Genomic DNA, 24,094 nt, shown 5'->3' with positions numbered 1-24,094 from the left:
TGTAGGGTTGGATGCTCTACTGTGCCTGTGGCCAAGGGGGATTCTTCTGTATGTGTTTCCACCGTGGCCACTCATAGGTTGTGTGTTACAGCGCATAGAATTGCATCCAGGGTCGGTAATGCTGGTGGCACCCGACTTGCCATGGTGTCCATGGTTCACTGATCTGATGTATCTAGCGGTGGACAGACCTCTTCGGCTGGCTCATCTGCTAGGGCTATTGCGGCAGGGGCCCATATTTTCAGATTGGCAGGATCACTTTGTCTCGCGGCTTGGCTTTTGAGAGGCAGCACTTGCAAGTGAAGGAATATTCAGAACCAGTAATTACTACCCTTCTGCAGGCAAGAAGGCCTGCTACTTCCATGGCGAACATCAAGGTGTGTGAGGTTTTTGAGACCTGGTGTTTACAACAATGCCTGGATCCTCTGTCTGTGATGGTGCCGCATATTTTATCCTTTCTTCAGTTTGGCTTGTCCAAGGGTTTGGCCTATAGTTCGCTCCATGTCCAGGTTTCTGCCTTGGGTTGTCTGAGACAAGGTGCAGGCTAAGTCTTTGGCCACCCATTCTGATGTCATCTGATTCCTGAAGGGAGTGTGAGGCATGTGCAACCTCCAGTTCGGAAGACTTATCCAGATTGGAACCTCAATTTAGTCTTGCTGGTTCTCTGTGAGGTGCTTTTTGAGCCCTTAGGACAAGCTTCCTTGAAGGACCGTACGTTGAAGGCAGTTTTTCTGGCTGCGATTTGCTCAGCCAGATGGACTTCAGGCTCTATCTTGTCTCAATCCTTTTTTGCGTATTACTAACAGAGAGTGTCTTTGCGTACGGTGGTTTCTGCCTTCCATGTGAATCAGACAGTTGAATTGCTGGGTTTCCCGTAATGGCCTAGGGCAGGGCTTCCCAAACCTGTCCTGGGGACCCCAGAGCCAGTTGGGTTTTCAGGATATCCACGATGAATATGCATGAGATAAATTTGCATATATGGAGTCTCCATGGTATGCAAATGTATCTCATGCATATTCATCGTGGATATCCTGAAAATCCGACTGGCTGTGGGGTCCCCAGGACAGGTTTGGGAAGCCCTGGTCTAGGGATTCAGCGGAGGGTAGAATTCTCCATCATTTGGATGTGCGTTGCACATGTTACGTTATTTGAAGGTCACTAATGACTTTTGGCACTTGGACCACGTGTTCGTGTTGTACAGTGGAGCGAAAAAAGGGGAGAGAGCTTCCAAAACTACTTTGGCTCATTGGTTGAAGGAGACTATTTTCTCGGCCTATATTTGTAAGGGGCCGACCCATTCTGATGGGTCAGAAACTGTACTCGTCTAGCGCGCAGGCAGCCTTTTGGGTGGAGTGTCAGTTGGTGTCTCCCCAAGAGATCTGTAGGGCCACGATGTGGTCCTTGCTTCATACTTTCACCAAACACAACCGATTAGATGTTCAGATGCAAGAGGATATTACTTTCAGTGAAAGTGTGTTGAGAGCGAGTCTTTCGGGTTCCCGCCCGATGTAGGGTTGCTTTGGTACATCCCACTTGTCTGGACTGATCTGGGTGCTCAGGAAAGGAATTTGGTTCTTATCTGCTAACTTTTGTTCCTGTAATACCACAGAATTAGGTCCAGAGACTCGCCCTGGTATTTTTCTCGATATATCAGAGTTTTATTACCAGTTGATCTGTTCAGTTTTTTTGTTGGATTCAGCGGTTGTCTGACTGTTTTTGGATACTGGAGTTATGTAGTTCTCCAGTTCAAGGGTATCCAACCCTGAATGTTTTGGTTCGCCCTGATATGGGGAAAGATGTCTAATCTTGGCTTGGGTACAGATCAATATTGAGGATGGAACAGCTCCCCTATGAGGAAAGGCTGAAGAGGTTAGGGCTGTTCAGCTTGGAGAAGAGACGGCTGAGAGGGGATATGATAGAGGTCTTTGAGATCATGAGAGGTCTTGAACGAGTAGATGTGACTCGGTTATTTACACTTTCGAATAATAGAAGGACTAGGGGGCATTCCATGAAGTTAGCAAGTAGCACATTTAAGACTAATTGGAGAAAATTCTTTCTTTTTCACTCAACGCACAATAAAGCTCTGGAATTTGTTGCCAGAGGATGTGGTTAGTGCAGTTAGTGTAGCTGGGTTCAAAAAAGGTTTGGACACGTTCTTGGAGGAGAAGTCCATTAATGGCTATTAATCACGTTTACTTAGGGAATAGCCACTGCTATTAATTGCATCAGTAGCATGGGTTCTTCTTAGTGTTTGGGTAATTGCCAGGTTCTTGTGGCCTGGTTTTGGCCTCTGTTGGAAACAGGATGCTGGACTTGATGGATCCTTGGTCTGACCCAGCATGGCAATTTCTTATGTTCTTATGTAGCAGTGCCTCAAAGATTTTCTTCTCTGCCTCTATCTGCTGGTAGGGATGCGTAAACCCACTGGTCTGGACTGATATGTGGTATTACAGGAACAAAAATTAGCAGGTAAGAACCAATTTTCCTGTCATGGGATCAGAGACAGTGACCTATTGTGGATTTGTAACTGGAGAAAAGACAGGAAACAGGGTAGGACTAATTGGAGGAAAGTTGTTAGTGGAGTGTTCCAGGGGTCTGTATTAGGAGCTGAGCAATTTAACATATTTATAAAAGGATCTCAAAAAAAGGACTAATGAGGTGACCAAATTTGCAGATGACACACAATTGTTTTGAGTCATTAAAATAGTGTATAGTGAAGTACTGCAGAAGGACTTTTTGAGACTAGGAGACAGGGCTTCTAAATGTCAGATGCAATTTAATGTGGACAAAAGCTAAGTAATGCATGTAAGGAAAATATAATTCCATCTACAAGTTCATGATGTTGGTTTTTGTGTTGGGCGTCACCACCCAGGAAAAGAACCTCCTGAGTCCTTGTGAGCATTGCCTTGACATCCTTGGCTCAGTGTGTGACTGAGGTCAAAAATGCAAATAGAATGTTAGGATTTATTTTGGAAAGGAATAGAAAACAAAACTGAGAATATCATAATGCCCTTGTATAGATCCATGGTGCAACCACATCTTGCGTAGGTGTGCAGTTCTGGTTGCCCCATTTAAAAAAAAACAAAAACAAAACATAGGAAAGGTACAAAGAAGTGTTATAAAAATGATAAAGGAGATAGTAAAGCTCCCTTATGGAGAGAGGCTAAACAGATTGACTCTTTAGCTTAGAAATGAGACAACTGAGAGGGGATATGATTGAAATTTATAAAATCATTCGCTGTGGAATGGTTATTTACCCTTTCAAACAATACTAGGACTATGACATTCCATGAAACTAGCCCCTGGCAGATTTAAAACAAATCATAGGAAGTATTTTTTTCACTCAAATCTATTGCCAGAGGATGCGGTCAAGGTAGCTAACATACAGGTCAATACAGTAAAGTGCGGCCGTGGTTACCCTGCTCTAACCCGCTTTCTACTCACTTTTCGGCTGCGTTAGTCCAACCCGTGATACACTATCCCCTTTAACCCATTCTTACCGCCTCTTTAAATCACCGGGTAACCCCTTCCGTCCGCGGCATGTATATTAGATGTAAACAATCGAATTAGCTATTCCCTCCCATAAAGTAATGCGCGCCCCGACTATCGCTTTTTTAACCTGCCGTTTTGCTGCGCGTTTAACCTGCTAACTTACTGCCTACCCTTACCCCTGCGTTAGAGGCAGGGGTAAGGGTAGGCGGCAAACTTTCCCCCAGCCCCCGCTCACCTGCCCTGGCCGCGTCCATGGGTGCTGGTCTCCGGGGCAGCCCCAGTCCTCTCCCCTCCTCCCGAAGCAACGAAAGCGGAAAAAATCGAAAAAGCGAAAAAAAAAAAGTAGCAACGAAGCGACTTACTTTTCTTGCAGCCCTCCTCCGGAGGCGGAGATGGACCGCGGCTCCCCTGCCTCCCGGAGGCAGTTGCCGGCGAAGATGGATGCCTGCACGGGCGAAAGCGGCCCCTGTGCGTGCAATTGGGCCGCTCAAGGCGTGACGTCACGATGTTTGGCGTCACGGCATGTGACGTCACGTCTTGAGCGGCTAAATTGCACACACAGGGGCCGCTTTCGCCCGTGCAGGCATCCATCTTTGCCGGCGGGGCCGCTTTCGCAGCCGGCTGCCCCCCGGGAGGCAGGGGAGCCGCAGTCCGTCTCCGATGTCCGTCTCCGGAGGAGGGCTGCAAGAAAAGTAAGTCGCTTCGTTGCTTTACACGTCGTTTCACCAGTCCTCTCTCCCCTCCTCCCTGCGCCTTGCTTCGGGAGGAGGGGAGAGAGGACTGGCAATCCCGAGCGTAGGAGAACCGTCCACTTCCTGGTACCTGTCATTTCAAATGTCATTTGAAATGAGATACCAGTGTGTCAGTGAAGCGTTAGGCCAGCGCACCCAGGATACTGTATAGCGCTCTATACAGTAAAATGGGTTGCGCGGGCCTAACGCTTCACGGACGCTTCTTGGACGCAGCTTGCATTTGCAAGCTATTTAAATACAGTATCGAGCGGTAGGTGAGCCGGACTGTGCATGCGGCAACCATGGGTGCGCCCGGCACTAACTCAGCTCTTCCCCGCTCCTTACTGTATCGGCCTGATAGTTGGGTTCAAAAGAGAATGGCACAAGTTCCTGAAGGAAAAGTCTATAAACAGTTATTAGCAAGATAAACTTGAGAGAGCCAGCGTTTATCCCTGAGATTGTGATAAGGAAACAGATCTTCTTTTTGGAATTCTGCTAGGTACTCGTGACCTGGATTGGCTGCTGTCAGAGACAGGATGCTAGGCTCGATGGACCTTGCTCTGACCCAGCATGGCATATTCTTAAGTGTTCCAGGGTGGGCCAAATTTATCTGGCTCATGATCCTTTTTTTCACTTCTATCCGGCTTAGTTAACTGATAACTTTTAGACCTGCCTCCGAGCAGGTTTAATGTTATCCAGCCTTATGTGGACAGATAGTTATAACTTACCACTTAACTGGATATATTAAAAAGATTGTTTTTAAAACAAAAATTTTTTTCTGGTCTGCAGCCCAAGTCTCACAAATTTCCCTTCTAGACCAAACCTTTCCTCACCCCACCAAATTCCTCCAAAACTGCTTAAATTAAAAAAAACAAAAAACCCCAAAAAACCCTAGTGCTCTCCAGTTCCATATTAATGGTCCAAACTGCCCCCATCCACCTGGTACCACGCTTTCACTTGGAAAAGTTGCGGATGGTGATAGCAGTGCAAAAGGGGGAGTTTCTGGCATTTTTTGATTTGATGGAAGCCTATCTCCACATTCCCATAAGAGCTGACCACCAGAAGTTCCTGAAGTTCATGGTCCTAGGGGAGCATTTCCAATTTCAGGCCCTTCCCTTTGGATTGGCAACAGTGCTGCGGACGTTCACGAAGGTGATGGTGGTAGTGGCAATAGCACTCAGGAGGGAAGGAATCCTGGTGCACACGTACCTGGATGATTGGCTCATTAGAGTGAAGTCAGGAATGGAGAGTAGTCATCAGCTCCTAGTTTCATTGGTCTGGGTGACTAATCTGGCAAAGAGTCACTTGGAGCCATCCCAGTTGTTGGAATATCCGGGAGCTCGATTCGATACCTGGGTTGGGAAGGTGTTTCTGACCACGGAGAGGGTGATCAGGTTGTAGGATCAAGTGTTCAGACGTCTGCGTCTTTTGGTTCCCAGAGTCTGGGACTATTTACAAGTCCTGGGTTCTATGGCATCTACGCTGGAGTTAGTTGCATGGGCCTTTGTTCACATGCAACCCCTTCAAAGGGCCCTTTGATCCTGTTGGAATCTGCTGTCTGAGGAATTTCAGCTTCCTTTACCACTTCAAAGGGATGCCAGGTCCAGTCTCCCATGGTGGCTGTCTCATCCCAATTTGGAGAAAGGGATGGACCTGGAGGTACCTGACTGGGTGATGGTGGCCATGGATGCCAACCTCAAAGTTTGGAGGGTGATTCATCAAGGGAAAACTGCCCAGGGACCATGGTCAACAGAAGAGGCATCCTGGTCAGTCAGTTGGAGACTAGAGCAGTTTGCAAAGCCTTGCTCTCCTTTCTCCCTCTCATTCAAGGAAGTACAGTTTGAGTGTTCTTGGATAATGCGATGTCTGTGGTGTACATCAAATCAGCAAGTTGGAATGAAGAGTCATCTGGAGGCACAGGAACTGTTTGGGCAGAGAGCCATCTAGCGGGACTGGTGGTGTCTCACGTGGCTGGAGTGGACAACATGCAGGCGGACTATCTCAGCAGGCAGCATCTGGATCCGGGGGAATGGGAGTTGCCAGATGGGGCAGGCCAGAGTTAGACCTCATGGCGGTTTCGAAGATATGCGAAGGAAGTTCAATTTTTCAGTTGTAGGAAAGAAGTCTGCTCTGAGGGCATCAACGCCCATGTTCAGCCGTGGCCGACAGCTGTTACTATGCGTGTTTTCCACTGTGGCCTCTCATAGGCCGAGTGTTGTCACGTCATACTTTATCCAGGCAGGGTGGTTCTGATGGCATCAGAATGGCCAAGCTGACTGTGGTTTGCAGAACTGGTTTATCTCGCAGTAGATGGTCCCATTCGCTTGGCCCATCTGCCTGGTTTGTTGTGGCAGGGACCCATCTTTTCAGACTGGGCGGATTGCTTTTATCTAGCGGCTTGGCTTTTGAAAGGTGACGTCTCTGCTGAGAAGGGATACTCAGAACCTGTGATTACGACAACGTTTCAGGCAAGGAAGCCCTCCAAGTCTTTGGCTTATATCCGGGTTTGAGAGTATTGGTTGTGGTGTTTTGCAGAACAAGTTGCAACCACTGAAGGTGGACGTTCCTCAGGTTTTAGCCTTCTTACAAAAGCGGCTTGGCTAAGGGATTGGCCTACAATTCCCTCTGGGTTCAGATGGCCGCCTTGGGGTGTCTTCGAGGTAAGTTGCAGGGAAGACCATTGACGGCTCATCTGGATGTTGTACGTTTCCTGAAGGGGGCAAAACATCTGGGTCATCTGGTCTGGAACCTTAATCTGGTCTTTTGAGTTTTGTGTGGTTCTCCCTTTGAACTGATTAGAAGGGCTTGTTTGAAGGACCTAACCTTGAAGTCTGTTTTCTTGGTGGCCATTTGCTCAGCTAGGAGGATATCAGAGCTGCAAGCATTGTTGTGTAGGAACCCTTTACTATGAATTTCGGTGGATGGATTGTCATTACGAACAGTTCCTTCCTTTTTGCCTAAGATTGTTTCCTAGTTTCATCTTAACCAGCTGGATGAACTTCTGGTGCTTCCGCACTTGTCACTAGGTGCTCCTCTGGCAAGGAAGCTTCACTTATTGGATGTGCGACGAATCCTCTTGTGATATCTTAAGGTGACAAATGCCTTTCGGAAATCAGATCAACTTTTTGTCCTGTTCAGTGGAGCAAAGAAGGGAAATAAGGCTTTTAATGGCAGGATTTGCAAGATGGCTGAAGGAGGTGATAAATATAGCTTACATCTGTAAGGGTTGGTCAATGCCAGAAGGGTTGCAGGCGCATTCTATCAGAGCGCAGACAGCTTCCTGGGCGGAGTGTCACCTGATTTCTCTGCAAGAGATTTGTGGTACAGCAACATGGTCATCTCGTCACACTTGTACCAAACATTACCGCTTGGATGTGCAGGCACTAGAGGAGGAGGCTTTGCGGAAAGTGTGTTGCATGTGGGTCTTTTAAGATCCTGCCCAGGTTAGAGGGTCTTGGGAACATCCCACTTGTCTGTATTGATCTGGGAAATGCACAGGAAAAGAAAATTTGTTCTTACCTATTAATGTTTGTTCCTGTAATACCATAGATTAGTCCAGAGACCCATTCCCTTCTTTTGAAAGACTTCCTCACTTCTGGATGTGGCTCAGACTATGTGTAATCATATGCAGAATTACTAAGTGTACATAGGTTTTGTTACTATATTCCTTGTTTGAGACAGGGGGTCCTAGTTTTAGGGGGCTCCAACTTTGAGTCTCTGCTTGCTTAGAGATTTTTGGGGTTTGCTGATTTGGACATTTTGGCTTGGGTACAGGCCAATACTAAGGGACTGCAGGTGGCACTCTCTTTTATGTAGCAGTGCCTGAAAAGATTTTATTCTCTGCCTCCATCTGTTGGTAGGGATGCAAAACCCACTTGTCTGGACTGATTTGTGGTATTACAGGAATGACAATTAGCACGTAAGAACATATTTTCTTATGTTTTATTTTTTGTATATTATTTTTATATCTCTTGTGTTTTGGTGTTTTTTTAATATTGTAACTTTGTTATGCTGCTTGTAGTGGAATTGTTTAAAATAGGTGATATAAATTTTAGTAAGTAAACAAATACTTTAGTTCCATTCTATTACTAGTTAAGGAAATTTGAGTTGGGTCCCAAATAGGCCTATGGGTGAAGGGAGAAAGATTGTGGTTATGAACTTCATGGCACCTGATAGTAAATGAAGGCTGATAAAACCAAAATGGCCCATCCAGCCTGCTCAATGGAGATTTGTCCACTTTGGGTTGGGCTGCTTATGGAAATTTATATGTATATCTACTCAGGCTTCCCCCTCTCCCATTGTCTTTAACCTAACCTCTCAATTCTTCCTTCCATTGCCCTTCATAACATGCCCAAAATCTGTTACAGTGGTAGCCTCCACCACCTCTGCTAGTCAAGCCATTTCAGGGCTTGCCATCTTCAACTTTGCTTCTTACAAAACCCATAGTTAAGCCAATACCCAGGCACCTTTTGTGTGTCGTCATCAAATTTTATAGTAATCTACACAACCATCATAGTTAGTGAGGTTGTTGGATGTAAAAAAAAATAAGTAAATAAATTAAATAGAAATCTGGCTTCACCGTGCTACTGAAGTTTGGCTTTTTAACCATTGTCATTTTATGCAGGTCACACCAGTCTTCTTGGAAAACCAATGCCTTTGTACCATTGCTGTTTTTAGGTTTGTTACTGCTACTCTGTGTAGGGTATGCAAACAATATCTTTGGATGCATGGCATCCTACCACTACTGTTTTGGCATCACCATCTGTGTAGGTTATCCTAGTGCTTCATTACTATTCTCTTGCCACCAGGTATTCTTTGTTTTATGCTTTTTAAAATTCCATTACTATTTTTGTTTCCACCACCTACTCATAGTCCATTCCATATATCCAGCACTCTTTCCCTAAATATTTTTCAGATGTTCCTGAGTCTGTTTCCTCAGAGCCTTATATCATGACTTCTAGGTCTATAGCTTCCTTTCCATTGAAAAGGGTTGGCTACTTGTGCATTAGGACAGTATTTCCCAGGCACACTACATTTTCAAAATTGTTGTGTGCCACTCCAACCTCCACGGAGCAGGCAGTTTGGACATAGAGAGGACTCATACAGCCAAAAAAAGAGCTAGGAAAGCACTGAAAGCCCTGCCAGTTTCTCTTATAAATTTTAAAACAAAAGTAGAGAGGGGCGAAGATACACATGAATCCATCACAATGCACCAGCTCCCTCTATATTCATTCAGAAGGAAGAAGCCAGTGTGGTATGAGCAGCTGGCTAAGTTAGTTACCTTTGCTGCTTCATGCGGCAGCCAGAACTGCTGTTCCAATACGCAAGTGCTCGATGCACTGTCTCACTGAGCATGAGGGATAAGATAGAGGCTGAAAGGACTTAGACGCAAGGTGAGAAGGCACTGGTGCAGAGTGTGTTGCACAAAGTGGGTCCCAATTATCCGTGCCTTGCATGCTATCCATTAATTACCACACTCCAGGGCTCATGTTGTAGCTAGGAAGAGGAGACATGTATGACTGATTACACATGTTCTCAGAAAAGTATTCCTACGAGTTTGAGCCACCACTTGTTGCTGTGAGGTGTTGAGAACAAATTCCAAGTGATCATCTGAATCTGAACATTGGGCAATGGTGACTTTTCTGTGGCACTCCAGTGTGCCACGGTGCACTAGTTGGGGAAACACTGCTCTAGAATATATATTTAGATCCTTCAGTCTTATCTTGTATGGCTTTTGGTACAGATACCACATCATTTTGGTTGTTTTTCTGTCCTCTAGTCTTTCTCGATCCTTTTGAGATACGTTTTCCAGAACTTATAAATGAGGCCTCACCAATGACCTGTACAGGGGCATTAGCTTTTTTTTCTCTGCTGGTTATGCCTCTCCCTATGTACCCAGAATTCTTGTGGCTCTTGCCATTGTCTCTTCACACTTTCGCTATCTTAAAATCATCGGATACTTATCATTCCCAGATCTCTCTCCTGGTTGATGCACATCAGCTTCTTACCATGCTTAGATTTCTGCACCACAGATGCATGGCTCTGCACTTCTTGGCATATAATTTTACTGCTAAACATTTGACCACTCCTTAAGTTTTCTTAGACAACCTCTCATTCTGGCCCAGCCCTCCCTCCCTCATCACAGGTTCTGCTTGGGGAATCTGGAGTTTAAAGAATGTTTTGTGTATCGTCCCCAGAAAGTTCTATATATTATCTGTGGCATTAACTTTCAACCTTTCCTCCTTTCCCTTTCTTATAAAACCTGTAAATGATTTCCTGCAAAACAATATTGTCACATAACACCTTAGCATATCCCCTAACGCCTACTCTGGATTTGAAGCCATCTTGCCAAGCACTGCTCAGGCTCACCTGCACCTGTGCATTTGCCTCTACACTGGCAACCTCCTGTCCACCAACTGAGTTCCTGCTTGCCTTTGGGCAAGTAGCCTACCCACAAGCTATGTCCTTGGGTTGTTTTTTTTCTATGGACCCCGAATCCCACATAATCCAAGAGTTGCACAGTTTCTAGAAATATGCCATACAAAACTGATGGGTTCATCATTTGGATGCAGGGCTAACAAATAGTTTATTAGAAAAAAAAATACAGTAAATTGTAAAAGTTATAACCAGCAACAGTGAAAAGGAATAAGGATTATTCAATAAACTTTACCTAATCAAGGTTCACTTTAACTAACCAGTGCCCAGGGAAGCTCAGGATTTGGCTAAAAAATGGGACAGGGTCCTGACACAGGTTTGGTCAGCTGTGCTCCTTACTGAGGTTTGAGATTTGTGGCAAATTCTAGGCTAGATCTTTGTGGCGCCAGTGCTGGGAAAACCAATCCCAACACAGGACACTGGCTTCCTGACCAATAACATTTTTTACTCTTAAAACACTTGCAGAACATTGTAATACAGTTTTCTTAGGCAAAGGCAGGAAATGCCTCTCTGTTGCATCAGTCCAGGCTGACACAAAGGAGAACTTCTCAGCTACTAGGAATTGCAGAACACTGCAGAAGTCAGGAGGTTGCTTGTATGATAACCTAAAGATTTGCAAGGAGAAGGAATTCTCACTGAGGGGAAAAATGAACCACAAGAGGCGCAAAGATTCCTATTACAGAGAAAGCAGCATATTCTGCACTCAAACTGGAACCATTCTTGGATCTGGCTTGCATGCAATAACATTGTGCTGCATTTCACCTGCATAATCTTGGCAGGCTACGTGTGGCTTGAAAACTCTGCACCTACCTGCCTAGAGGCCATGCTGTGAATTAGAATGCTGTTGCAGTTCTTTAGCCCCTACCATTCACACCAGTACTTTAACATTCTGTTCACTAGTACTGTTGTATCCCAATAGAGAACTTCTTCATCCTTCAGTACATTTTTTTCCTTATTCAAGGCAATATTGACAAATTAGGTGCTTGCTTAGGAAACAAGTCCATCTCTTTTCTGGAAACCAAAACTTTGGAATTTTTTTGACTTTTTTCCTGCCTTAAACTGGCCCCGCTTCATGGAAACCACTAGTTGGCCACATGGCATGGTATAGCTTCAGCTCTGGAGATTTCCTGTTCCCATGACTTCTTGGAAATCCCCTGGACCTCTGCAAGAAACTGCATTAAAGAGAGAAGTTACTAACCCATGCTGCAGGCTCTACCCTGAGTTTTACGTCACTAGCAGCTGCTATTATTAGAGATGTGAATCATGTGATCGATCGTCTTAACGATCGATTTCGGCTGGGGGGGGGGGGGGGAATCTTATCGTCGCGGTTTTGTTTTTTAAAATATCGTGTAAATCGGGGGAGGGCGGGAAAACCGGCACACTAAAACATCCCTAAAACCCACCCCGACCCTTTAAAATAAATCCCCCACCCTACCGAACCCCCCCAAAATGCCTTAAATTACCTGGGGTCCAGAGGGGAGGGTCCCGGTGTGATCTTTTACTCTCGGACCTCCGGTGCGTTGTAGAAATGGCGCCGGCGCTACCTTTGCCCTGTCATATGACAGCAGGGCAAAGGTAGCGCCGGCGCCATTTTGTTTTTTTGTCCCCCGACGTCAGGAGCGTAGGAGATCGCTCCCGGACCCCCAGGGACTTTTGGCCAGCTTGGGGGGGCCTCCTGACCCCCACAAGACTTGCCAAAAGTCCAGCGGGGGTCCGGGAACGACCTAAACTCGAATCGTTTTGCCGTACAGCAAAATGGTGCCGACCATGCCGTACGGTCGGCGCCATTTTGCTGTACGGCAAAACGATTCGAGTTTAGGAGGTCGTTCCCGGACCCCCGCTGGACTTTTGGCAAGTCTTGTGGGGGTCAGGAGGCCCCCCCAAGCTGGCCAAAAGTCCCTGGGGGTCCAGCGGGGGTCCGGGAGCGATCTCCTGGATGCGTGACGTCGGGAGCTAGGAATCAAAATGGCGCCGGCGCTACCTTTGCCCTGTCACATAAGGGCAAAGGGCCACCGGCGCCATTTCTCTTCACAGCAGCCGTGGGCAGAGAGCGGGACATCGCGCCGGGATCATCGCGCCGGGACCCCAGGTCATTTAAAACATTTTGGGGGGGTTTGGGAGGGTGGGGGTTTGTTTTAAAGGTTCGGGATGGATGTTAGGGTTTTTTTTTGGTGTGCCGGTTTCCCACCCCTATTTAACGATACAATACAAATGCCCCTGACGATAAATCATGGGCATTTGTATTGTATCGTGCACTCTAACGATTTTGGACGATTTTAAAATTATCTGACGATAATTTTAATCGTTCAAAAACGATTCACATTCCTAGCTATTATAGCAATGTTTACTTTCCTATCGTGTAGCCAGATTAGACTCAGGACCAATGGGTTATGGTCCCCTGCCAGCAGATGGAGACAGTCAGGTTTCAAAGCTGACATCACCCTACATACACCTCTGCAGTGTCCTGAGCCCTTCAATATTTCTTCATCTCCAGCAGATGGTGGACATACCTCTCCCTATCGGGATTGCTGTACTTTTTTGGAAGGAGAAATTCTACATTTAAACTGGAGAAAAAAATTGAGCCCTGCTCCCCTGTGATGATACCTAAAGGTCCCTCCTCCCAGTTAAGAATTCCTGAGGTGATTTCTGTGATCCCTCAGAGGTGTGCCTTGGTCCTGTAGCTGGTCTCAGTGTGGACTTTGCTACTTAAGCAGCTGAAAGGCAGTGGGTGCCAGAAGCTGAGCACAGTGGTGATGGCAAAAGCCTTCTCCACCCATGCAGCCGAGACTCTCTGTACTCAGCTGGTAAACGCTGATCCCAGGTAAGTGTAAAAAAAAAAAAAAATTACCTCCCAATTGAGAGACGTTGGGAGGGGTTTCGGTAAGACTTCCTCCAGTCTCCTTGCTCGGTGTGCTGTACCAGTGTTGTTCCCAATCCCGTTGGGGTAAGGGGAAATGGACTTCCAAGCGAGTTGAGGGGCCCCTTGGTGGGCTAGGACCCCCTTTAGGCATGGTTGGCTGCGGCAGTGCCATCTTGCGCACATCTTGGTGCGTGCCATGTTGTCCTCCATAGAACGTCGGTACGCGCAGTGTGTCGGCTCTGAGCACGCACTGTGCATAACATCGCACACGTACATACGCGCAGAATATAGGTAAAGCCGGGTACACGGGCTGTGCGTGCACCTCGCTGCGTCCTGCCTAGGCACCCAAAATCCGTGCGCATAAAATTTTAAGCGTGAGCCGACAGAACACAGTTACCGCCACCAATAGCTGCAGCAGTCAAGAAACATAAGCGCCTTTCTCTCTGCACTGCTTGTCATATTAGGGCTTCACAGTGTGACCTGGATTCTAACTTATGTCAGCACTGTGAGGAAGCCCAGGGAGAGTTGCCCTACCTGGAGTTTGCTAAGCCAGGTCCTCCATTCAGAAGATGGGTTAGCCACAGCCTTAACTTGGAAGTACCCCGGATCTGAATACCCCCGTGACTAGGACATCCATGGGAGAGGGAAATTCAGCAGTACCTCCCCCAGTACTTCCTGAGCTAGGCATGGACCTAGCTGCCTTATCTTGGGTGGAATTTTTCCAGGGCCTTCAAGCCTTCTGTTACGGGTTCAGACCGTGCACACTGATATGCTGTCTGGCTCTGACCTGGGGGGGGGGGGCTAATCTCATATAAACACCCACAATTACTGGGATTATACCTGGGGGCTTGAACCCAGGGGCTTATCCCCAACACAGAGAGCCCCACACAAACTTTGATTCAGTACATCACAGTTCCAGGTAAGAGAGTAAGTTTATTTGAGTAATAGGAGGATAGAACAAATGAAATCAGATCATATAGAAGAAGTAATGGTAGATAACAATTGCTACATAGATATAAAAAGCTTACATTTCCAAAGGATCAACCATACCATCATGTCCAGGACTCTCTCTCCCCTCTCTCGCTATCTCCTCTTATACACTACAAATGCTTGTGAAAGCAGCCGCGTTCCCTCCCTCTGAGTTCTTATCAGATCTCAGAAACAGCTGTGCGGCATTCATTCTCTCTCAGGCTTTAGTATAACTTAATTTATAGTTTTCTCATCATAGACTTTGCCTGTTTGTAAACATTTCATAGTGCAAGACAGTAAACAGGAGTTCACTCAAGAGGTTGGCCAGTGGCCTTCAAACTAGTCTTTATCTGGGTGAAAACTCTGAATTCATATGGCCTAACCTCTAAATACATCTTCAGCAAAAGTAACCAAAAAAATGACTCCATCACCTTCATACTGGCACAGTCTGCTACCTCACTTGCCTCTATCCAGACAGAACCTCAGCAGGTAAGTCCTCCCTCTCCCAGTCTTATCGGCAGATCTTGAGACATGCCTCGCCTCACTCACCAAGGGTATCCCTGGCATGGACCCGGATGACACAGACGAGGAGGAGGATACAGATTCCTTGGAAGATGGGGAAATTCTCCCTGATCTAGAACCGTATTGGACCATGTTATGGTTTTTCCATAGAGACGAATTGCCTGTCCTGGCTTCCCAGACCCTGAGGATGCTGGGAGTTCCTGGGGAGGACTCTGACAGAACCAAACAAGAATCCCATTCTGATTTCCCTATGGAAAGCCTCTTGCTACTTTCCAGTACTGGAAGCCATCCAGGAGTTGATTGACCTGGAATGGGATGCCCCAGAAGCAAGTTTTAAAGGGGGATGAGAGTTATAAGCTCTGTACTCACTGGATGCGCTGGTCTTGGCTGTCTCTAAGCGAACTACTACCCCAGTGGAGGGAGGAGCAGCCTTAAAGGATGCACACGATAGACAGATGGCATCCATCTTTAAACAGGCCTTTGACACAGTAGCATTGACCTTACAGATTGCTTCTTGTTGTGTCCTGGTAGCTCGTTTGTGCTTACTCCTCTCTCAGGAGGTGGATGACTCGGGTGAATTCCAGAGTAGTTATGGAACCCGCTGCCGTCGCCTTTTTAACTGACATGAGCTCAAATCTGGTCCATATTTCGGCCAGAGGGGTGGTCTCAGTGGTGGCAGCCAGAAGACAGCTATGGCTGCGGAATTGGTCAGCAGACACACCTCCAAGGCAAATCTTACAAAGATGCCCTTTAAAGGAAAACCCCTTTTCAGAAGTGAATTGGAAAAGCTGGCCAGTAAATGGGGTGAATCTGCAGTTCCCTGGCTACCAGAAGATAATAAAAAGCTGTTACAGTGACCCTTGCCTATGAGGGGTTGATCCAAGGGCTCCCAATGCTTTCGCCCCTACAGAAACTCAACATTTCAGAGGTCTTGGCCCTTTGGAAGGTCTCAGTCCTTTCATAGTCGACAGCCCAAGAGAGAGGCAGGCTTGGGTTCAGGTTTGTCTCGAACCTCCAATTAAATTTTGCCAACCCACCCTCAGAACGAGGATGTAGCGGGTTGACTGTCCCTCTTCTACCTATGATGGGTCGAGATCACTTTGGACAAATGGTTACAGAGGTCATATGAGAAGAATATGCGATGACATATTCATGATGTCTCCTTGCCACTCCCAGAATAGGAAGCAGGCAGTGGAGATTACTCTTTTAAGGCTCCTCAGGATGAGGGCTATAATCCCAGTACCTGCGTCCCAGGAAAATACGGGGCGTTATTCCATCTATTTCAATGTACCCAAGAAGGTTCCTTTCACTCCATCCTGAATTTCAAGAGCGTCAACCGACATATATAAGTGAATCATTTCCACATGAAAACCCTATGCTCTGTGATGATAATGGCCATACAATCGTGAAAGGTCTTAGGTCCAGGGAGGTTATCTGAAGCCTACCTACATATTTCAATCCGTCAAGAACACATTTTCCTACGCTTTGCAGTACTGGGTCGCCATTATCAGTTCCGGGCACTGCCCTTTGGTCTAACCTCTGCCCCCAAAACGTTTTCCAAGATTATGATGGTCTTAGTGGCAGCATTGAGAAAAGAGGAAATCTTTGTGCACTCTTACTCTTACTTGGACAACTGGTTGATCCGGGCCAAGTCTGTGGAAGAGCGTCTCCGGGTGACTAACAGGTGATCTCCTTGCTTCAGGAACGCAGTTGGGTCGTAAACCTGGATAAAAGCAGTCTCAAGCCCTCCCAGTCCTTGAAATATCTGGGAGTCCGGTTTGACACCAAGCAGGGCAAGGTCTTCCTTCTAACCATGCGGATAAGGAAGTTGATGTCTCAAGTGTGTCAGTTGTTGAGCATGATATGCCCGACAGTGTGGAGCTATCTCCCAAGTTCTCAGTTTGCTGGCGAATCCTGGAAGTAGTGCCATGGGTGAGGGCGCACATGCGACCGCTTCAACGCTCATTACTGTCACGTTGGAACCCACAGTCTCAAGATTATTCAATTCGCCTCCACTTACCGATGGGAGTATGCTCTCGGCATCAGTGGTGGCTGCAGGAATGTCATCTGAGCAGGGGTGTACCCTTGTCTTCTCTGAACTGGCTGGTCTCACAACAGACATGAGCTGGGGCTGGGGAGCTCACTGTCAGGAACTGATAGCCCAGGAATGTTGGACCAAAGAGGAGGCCCTCTGGAACATCAACTGCCTGGGTAGTCAGATTGGTATCTACAAATCAGCCACAGACTCCAGGGTCAAGGGGTGCGTGTAATGTTGGACAACGCAACAACAGTAGCCTCTATCAACCGCCAGGGTAGAACCAAGAGCCAGCAAGTGTCACAGGAGTTGGATCTCCTTATGGAATGGGTGGAAATACATCTACAGATGATCTCAGCCTCCCACATCGCAGGAAAAGACAACATCAGAGCAGACTTTCTAAGCAGGGAGAGTCTGGATACGGGAGAGTGGGTGTTGTCAGCCAAAGCCTTTCAACTGGTAGTAGATTGCTGGGGTCTCCCATCCATCAACCTGCTGGCTGCATATCACAATGTGAAGTTCCTGATTCTTCAGTCGCAGGGCGAGATCAGTTGTCCCTGGGGATCGACCCTCTCATTCAGACCTGGCCAGAAGAAGAGTTGCTATACGCCTTCCCTCCGTGGCCCCTGCTGGGCAGGGTCGTTCGCAAAATCGAGCACCACAGGGGCTTAGTCCTATTAGTAGCTCCAAATTGGCCCAGGAGTCCGTGTTATGCAGAGTCTCCTGGTGGAGACCCCCCCCCTGTCTCTCCCTCACTGCACAGGGATCTGCTACAGCAGGGACCGGTCCTTCATGAGAATCTCCAACTCTATTCTGTCTTATGGTCTGGCCCTTGAGAGGGCTTGCTTGATGTAGTGATGATATTCTGCAGCCGTAATTGCCACCTTACTCTGCGTACGGAAGTTCTCTACATCCCTAGCATATATGCAGGACTGAGAGTATTTGAGGCCTGTTGCGAGGAACATGGTGTCCCCATTTGGGCGGTCAAAATCCTACTAGTTCTGGAATTTTTGCAGGACGGCTTGAATAAAGGTTTGACACTTAACACCTTGAAGGTCCAGATAGTGACTCTCTCGTTTTCAGGGGTGAGGTGAACAGAACCCACCTGTCGGCTCATCCAGATGTTGCCCGTTTTCTGAAATTGGTGAAGCACCTCCAGCCACCCCTATGGTGGCCAGTTCCCTTGCAGAATCTTAATCTAGTATGGGAGTTTTTGGCAGGGCCCTACTTTCGGCTGCTATGCAGACTTTCCTTGCATTTATTAACCTTGAAAAATGGTGTTCCTGGTGACTATATGCTTGCCATGTTGCATCTCTGAACTACAGGCATTGTCGTGTCGGGAACTGTTCCTCCGGATGACTCCAGAAGTGTTACAGCTTTGTACCGTTCCATCCTTCTTACCCAAGGTAGTCTTGGAGTTTCATTTGAATCAGTCCATTTCATTGCCATTCCTAGATAAGCACAATGACACGGAAGAATACCGCCTCCTTTATCATTTGAATGTCAGCAAACATTTGGTGTGGTATCTGGAAGTTTCAGAACTGATCCGAAAGATGGACCACCTATTTGTCCTTCATGGTGGAAGGAAGCAGGTAAAATCAGCTTTGAGGGCTACCATAGCTCGCTGGATAAAGGAGGTAGTCACGGGAGCCTATATGGAGGCAGGAAAGCCATTACCTTCTCAGGTTAAAGCTCATTCCACTAGGGCTAAAGCATTCTCATGGGGCGGAAGTTAGACTGCTTTTTCCCATCAATATCTGCTGAGCGGTGACATGGTCCTCTTTGCACACCTTCTCTAGGTTCTTTCGCCTGGACGTACAGGCCCGTGAGGACACAGCCTTTGCAAGGGTGGTGTTAATCGGATCGCGGGCAGCCTCCCTCCCCAATTTGGAGTAGCTTTTGTACATCCCATTGGTCCTGAATCCATCTGGCTACACGCTAGGAAATGGAGAAATTACTTACCCGATAATTTCGTTTTCCTTAGTGTAGACAGACTCGACATCCCGCCCTCAGCTACCCAAGAATGGTGCCACGGATTCGCTTGTGGAGTGGATATCTATTCCTAGAGATTACGGGTAAGCCATCATCCAGTTCCTAGATCCAGAGCATCTGTATTCTTACTGGGGTTCATTGTTTGGTTGACTTACGGTTATCCGTTTTTAATCATTTTTAATCAAGTTTTTTCATTAATATGTCCACAGTGGCTTTTGAAGAGAATTCTGAAGGGCTGAGGTCACTGCAGGGGAGTATGTAGGGTGACGTCAGCTTTGAAACCTGACTCATCTCCATCTGCTGGCAGGGGAGCATAAACCCATTGGTCCTGAGTCCATCTGTCTAAGGAAAATGAAATTATCAGGCAAGTAATTTCTCCATTAAAAATAAAAATCTTGCTAGTGCCACCCAGTATATGACCCTCAGCAATTCTCTGGCTATTCCTCTATTCCAGCTTGTAGGGAACTTGTGACTGTGTAATCTGTCTTATACAATTTTGTGCATACTAACAGTGCTGCATATGTGACTATTTGATGGCGAGGATGAGGTAGAGCTTTGGACCCAGCATTTGTGCTCTCTCCTGTCCTATAGGAGATTAAGAAGCTGAAGGAGTTGATGAGTGCCACTGAGAAGGTCAGACGAGAGAAATGGATTGATGAGAAAACTAAGAAAATTAAAGAAATCACTGTGAAAGGTGCGTGTGCACTGCTTCTTGTGGCAGGAGGAGGTGGGGGCTGTTAAAGCAAGCAGAGTCAGAGAGTACTGTACTGAAGCTCCTGTGTATAGATGGATACAGCACTTGTGGCTTGGCAGTAATGGCCACACTCGCTGTTGTCGTGCTGCATATTGACATGGATATTTCTGTATGCAACAAAATAACTGCTAATGTGTTGTAACCCGTAACATATAATATAAAACAACGCTCAAAAAACGCCACTGGAACACTGAAAATTATTCCAAATGTTCCAAATCACTTTTTAAATTATATATATATTTTTTATCAAGGTAAGGACCTCATATAATGTCACTGAGAGTACAAGAATCCGTACTCACATTCTCTAGTGGTAACTTCCACAATACGATTTGTATTGGCATATCATTTTTGCCCTCAAGTATTTATAATCATTGGTCCAACCTTTGGTTTTTGAAATTTTTCTTAAACAAGCAGTGTTTCTTAAATTTCTTATATTTGTGTGCTTTAACTTTATAAAACAAAATAGCACTTATCGAATGAAGGAAAGCTGGATTGTAGCCAACGCATATAGCACAATGAGCTGCCCGACACAGCTCGTGTTTCATCAACTGCTTCCTCAGGGGCTCTCGGTATGTAAAATTTTTTAATTTTCACGAGGTTTTTCTTCAATTCTGCTTGTAACAGCCCACACAGCGTTTCCTCAAAGTCGGGCAGCTCGTTGTGCTATACGCGTTGGCTACAATCCAGCTTTCTTTCATTCAGTAAGTGCTATTTTGTTTTATAACGTTAAAGCACACAAATATAAGAAATTTAAGAAACATTGCTTGTTTAAGAAAAATTTCAAAAACCAAAGGTTGGACCAATGATTATAAATACTTGAGGGCAAAAATGATATGCCAATACAAATCGCATTGTGGAAGTTACCACTAGAGAATGTGAGTACGGATTCTTGTACTCTGTGACATTATATGAGGTCTTTACCTTGATAAAAAAAAATATATCTAATTTAAAAAGTCATTTGGAATAATTTTCAGTGTTCCAGTGGCATTTTTTGAGTGTTTTATATTTTATAGATATATATACATATATATAGATAGATAGATATTTCTGTGCCTGCTGTCATTGTTACAGATCAGTATCTCCTATTCCAAGTTAGGCTATTTGCCATCCATCCAGTCTACAGATTTCTTTACAATAAATCTATGTGAAAATAAAACAGGAATTTACTTGCACGCTTTCTCTTGTGACCAATGGAATGTTTGTAGACAAATGAGATTTTCTTCTTCAAGCACTGTTTCAAAAAAAGCCTTCTTATGTGGGCACAGGACTTCCACATGGCATTTAGAAGACACATACAGTAGTGTGTCACACTGCGTGCATTTGGGGTAGCTGAACAGGTCGAGCACACAGTTGTCACTCAGGCATGGGAAAACAAGTGGAGTGGAATTAAAGGAGGAAACAGTTGCTTTCTCAGTCTCTGCATATCTGGTTGGTGATAAATGGAGTATCAGGTCAAAGTTGTGGCCTGTTTTGCTGAATGGAGACTTATTCCATGTGGCAGCTGTTGTTTGGGGGGGGGGGGGGAGGGCAGGATTATGGAGTTGTCCTTGCTCTATCTCCCACTGATAAACCTCTTCTTGCACTTTCTCTCTGCCAAGGCTTGGAACCTGAGATCCAGAAGTTGATTGCCAAACATAAGCAAGAGATCAAGAAGCTGAAGGCACTGCATGAGGCAGAGCTGCTACAGTCAGATGAGAGGGCAGCACAACGCTATATCCGCCAGACAGAGGAGCTGAGGGAGCACCTGGAGGAGGAAAAGGAAGAGCTCAGTCAGCGGGAGCGGGAACTGGCCAGAAAAAGGTAAACCAAGGTGTCTAGAGGAGGTCACAGAGGAGCAAAGAAGGGGGACCCAGAGACTTTTTAGTGAGGAGAGGGAGTATGCCAGGTGACAGAAGCTTGGGGGGGTGGGGGTGGGGGCAGAGGTTAACCTAGGCAGGTATATGAGCTCTCTTTTGAAGGTTGGCTCTCTAATCTTTCAGCCACTCGTGCACTGCCGCACACCCATCTAAAGACTTGCAGTATAAGTAAGTTTGCTTACTATAATTTGTGTTTTCTGAAGGTAGCAGGATGAATTATCATTGATCTGTGGGTGACGTCATCCAGCAGCACCAAACAGATTTGTCCCTTCAAGCTAGTAGAGTTTTGAGCTCTACTGAGTATGTGCAAGAGTTCCTGCACAGACATTGCCTTGAGAGCCTCTTCAGTCTATCTCACAGCTAAATATCACTAGGTAGTCAATTCTCCAGGGAGCCGGGTGGGCATCTCATGGCTAATTCTTCCTGCTATGTAAGGAAAATGCTGTTTATGGTAAGAAAACTTGGTTTTTTTTCCATCAGTAAACGGGCTGAATTAGCCATGATCCATGGGGCGTCCCAAGCTGAGGGTTGCAGCGGAGTGTTTACTCTCCACAGAGGACTCTGGGTTGCTTTCTCCGTAGATTGCTATGAGAACAGGTCATGCAAAGTTGCTTGTTCAGTTGCTTTTGGTTCTTGAGAAGTTTTTCAGAGAGCAATGAACTTAAAGGTGTGAACTGGTGACCAACTTGCAGCTTTGCAAACATACTCGAAGGATACTACCCAAAGATGAGCACCAATAGAAGGCAGAGCTTTGAGCTGATGAGGTTCAACCAAGTCTGTTATCTGCATTTCTGCTAAGATGTGGCAGTGCTGAATACATTTCGCCTATCTAAAGTATGAAAGGCTCTTTCTCCTTCATGGATGCGCGGTTTCAGATTTATTATGGAAAGCCGAGACAATCTTTGGTAGAAATTTTGGTTGAGCAAAAAGGACCACCCGATCATGGAAAAAAATTGTATGGCATATAGTTAATATGAGCTTGAAGCTTGCAGACTCTCATAGATGAAGTAACTGCGGTGAGGACTGTTACTTCCTGTGTCAAAAACTAAAGAGAATCCTTTGACAGTGAACCGAAAGTCAGCCTCACGGGTTGAAAAAGGACAGCATTAAGTCCCATGGAAGGGGGAGATAGTTATGCCGAGGGCTAAAAGTAGCACAAGCCTTTCAAAAAGCTAGATATCAGTGGATGAGTAGAGATGGGTTCAGCATGTATTTGAAATATATAGGCCACTATGCCGTTGAGATGTAGTTTCACTGGCATTATGGTGGGCTTGAATCAGAAAAGAGGAGCAAGTACATTAGCAAATGCTGGAGCTCACAAGAAGATGGGTCAAAGGCTGTTGGTACCATTTGGAATATCTGATCCGTGGGCAGATTGCATTCTAGCTGGAACCAAAATGCCCTCTATTGCTCTAGATAAGGAGAGATTAGCAAATACTTGAGCATTCAGTATCCAAACAATTAGATTGAGGTACAGAAGACTTGGATGATTGTTAACTCAAAACAAAAGAACACAATGTAGGGTCTGTCCCTAAGTATACGAGGGCACTGCTGGAAAGTTGTATGAGATTTGCAAACTATCTGTCTGGGCCATGCTGGAGCTATAAGAATTAAGGGAGCATTGTCTTGCAGCAGCTTTTGCACAGTCCTAGCAATCAGCAGTAGAGGTGGAAAAGCATCTGTGAGGCTTGTCCCTTAGTCGAAGAGGAAAGTGCCTTAAGCCAGTCTGAGAATACTGGGTGCAAATAAGAAAAGACCAGTCTGGGTTATCTGCTCTGTACTGATGCAAACAGGTCAAATGACAATTCCCTGTACATACCCGGATCAGTCCAGACTCCTAGGTTTTGCCCCCCCTCTAGCAGATGGAGACAGAGAAGTTTTCAAAACAAAATTCCACCTTAGAGAAATACTGCCGGACTGTAGGTGGCACCATCCTATATGTCTCCAGCAGATGGTTGTGGTGCAAAGCCTACAGTCTGTGCTGATTGAATTTTGGATTTAGTGAGAAAATAGTATTAGTTAGAGAGATTTGGCCTGTCATTCCCTTTTTTTCTTTGGTTTAAAAAAAAAAGCAGTTTCCTGTCCTGAGCCTCCCAGGGGGTTTGTAAGGTCCTGAGGGGACCATCCTCCACTGGTACTGAGGCAGCTGCCTTGCAGGGTCGAGGGCCCTCTTGCTTTCAGCTAGCAATTTGGGTGCAATACCGGGGAGCCTGGTTCACTCCATCCAGCTGGATCAGGACCTTGGACCACAGCCGGGCAAGTGTTTTTATAAAAAAAAAAAAAAAAAAAAGTTTTGGCTTGTTTGCCTTTTCAGCCTCTGTTACCTGCACAGCGGCTCTCTCTTACCTCCCTGTCTCAGCGCGTTGGCGGGCCGCATTTCTTTTTTTCTAACTTTCACAGAATTGATTTTTACTTTCCTCTGTCCGGCTGTCCGATGCTGCGTTCGGCGTG

At 46.1% G+C, this 24,094-nt stretch overlaps 1 protein-coding gene across 4 annotated transcripts in view; it reads left to right on the top strand.

The window, feature by feature from the left end:
* The window catches only part of CEP131 (centrosomal protein 131), a 235,245-nt gene that overhangs the window by 121,764 nt on the left and 89,387 nt on the right, over positions 1 to 24,094 (top strand). For all 4 annotated transcript variants that reach the window (XM_029599216.1, XM_029599215.1, XM_029599219.1 and 1 more), the window contains 2 exons: positions 19,625 to 19,727; positions 21,386 to 21,587. In XM_029599216.1, coding sequence (XP_029455076.1) covers positions 19,625 to 19,727; positions 21,386 to 21,587 — 305 coding nt within the window. The remainder of the gene's footprint in view (positions 1 to 19,624; positions 19,728 to 21,385; positions 21,588 to 24,094) is intronic.

The sequence above is a fragment of the Rhinatrema bivittatum genome, chromosome 4, assembly GCF_901001135.1.
Source record: "Rhinatrema bivittatum chromosome 4, aRhiBiv1.1, whole genome shotgun sequence".
In the NCBI taxonomy this organism is placed as follows: domain Eukaryota; kingdom Metazoa; phylum Chordata; class Amphibia; order Gymnophiona; family Rhinatrematidae; genus Rhinatrema; species Rhinatrema bivittatum.
This window is presented reverse-complemented; position numbering and strand designations above follow the sequence as displayed.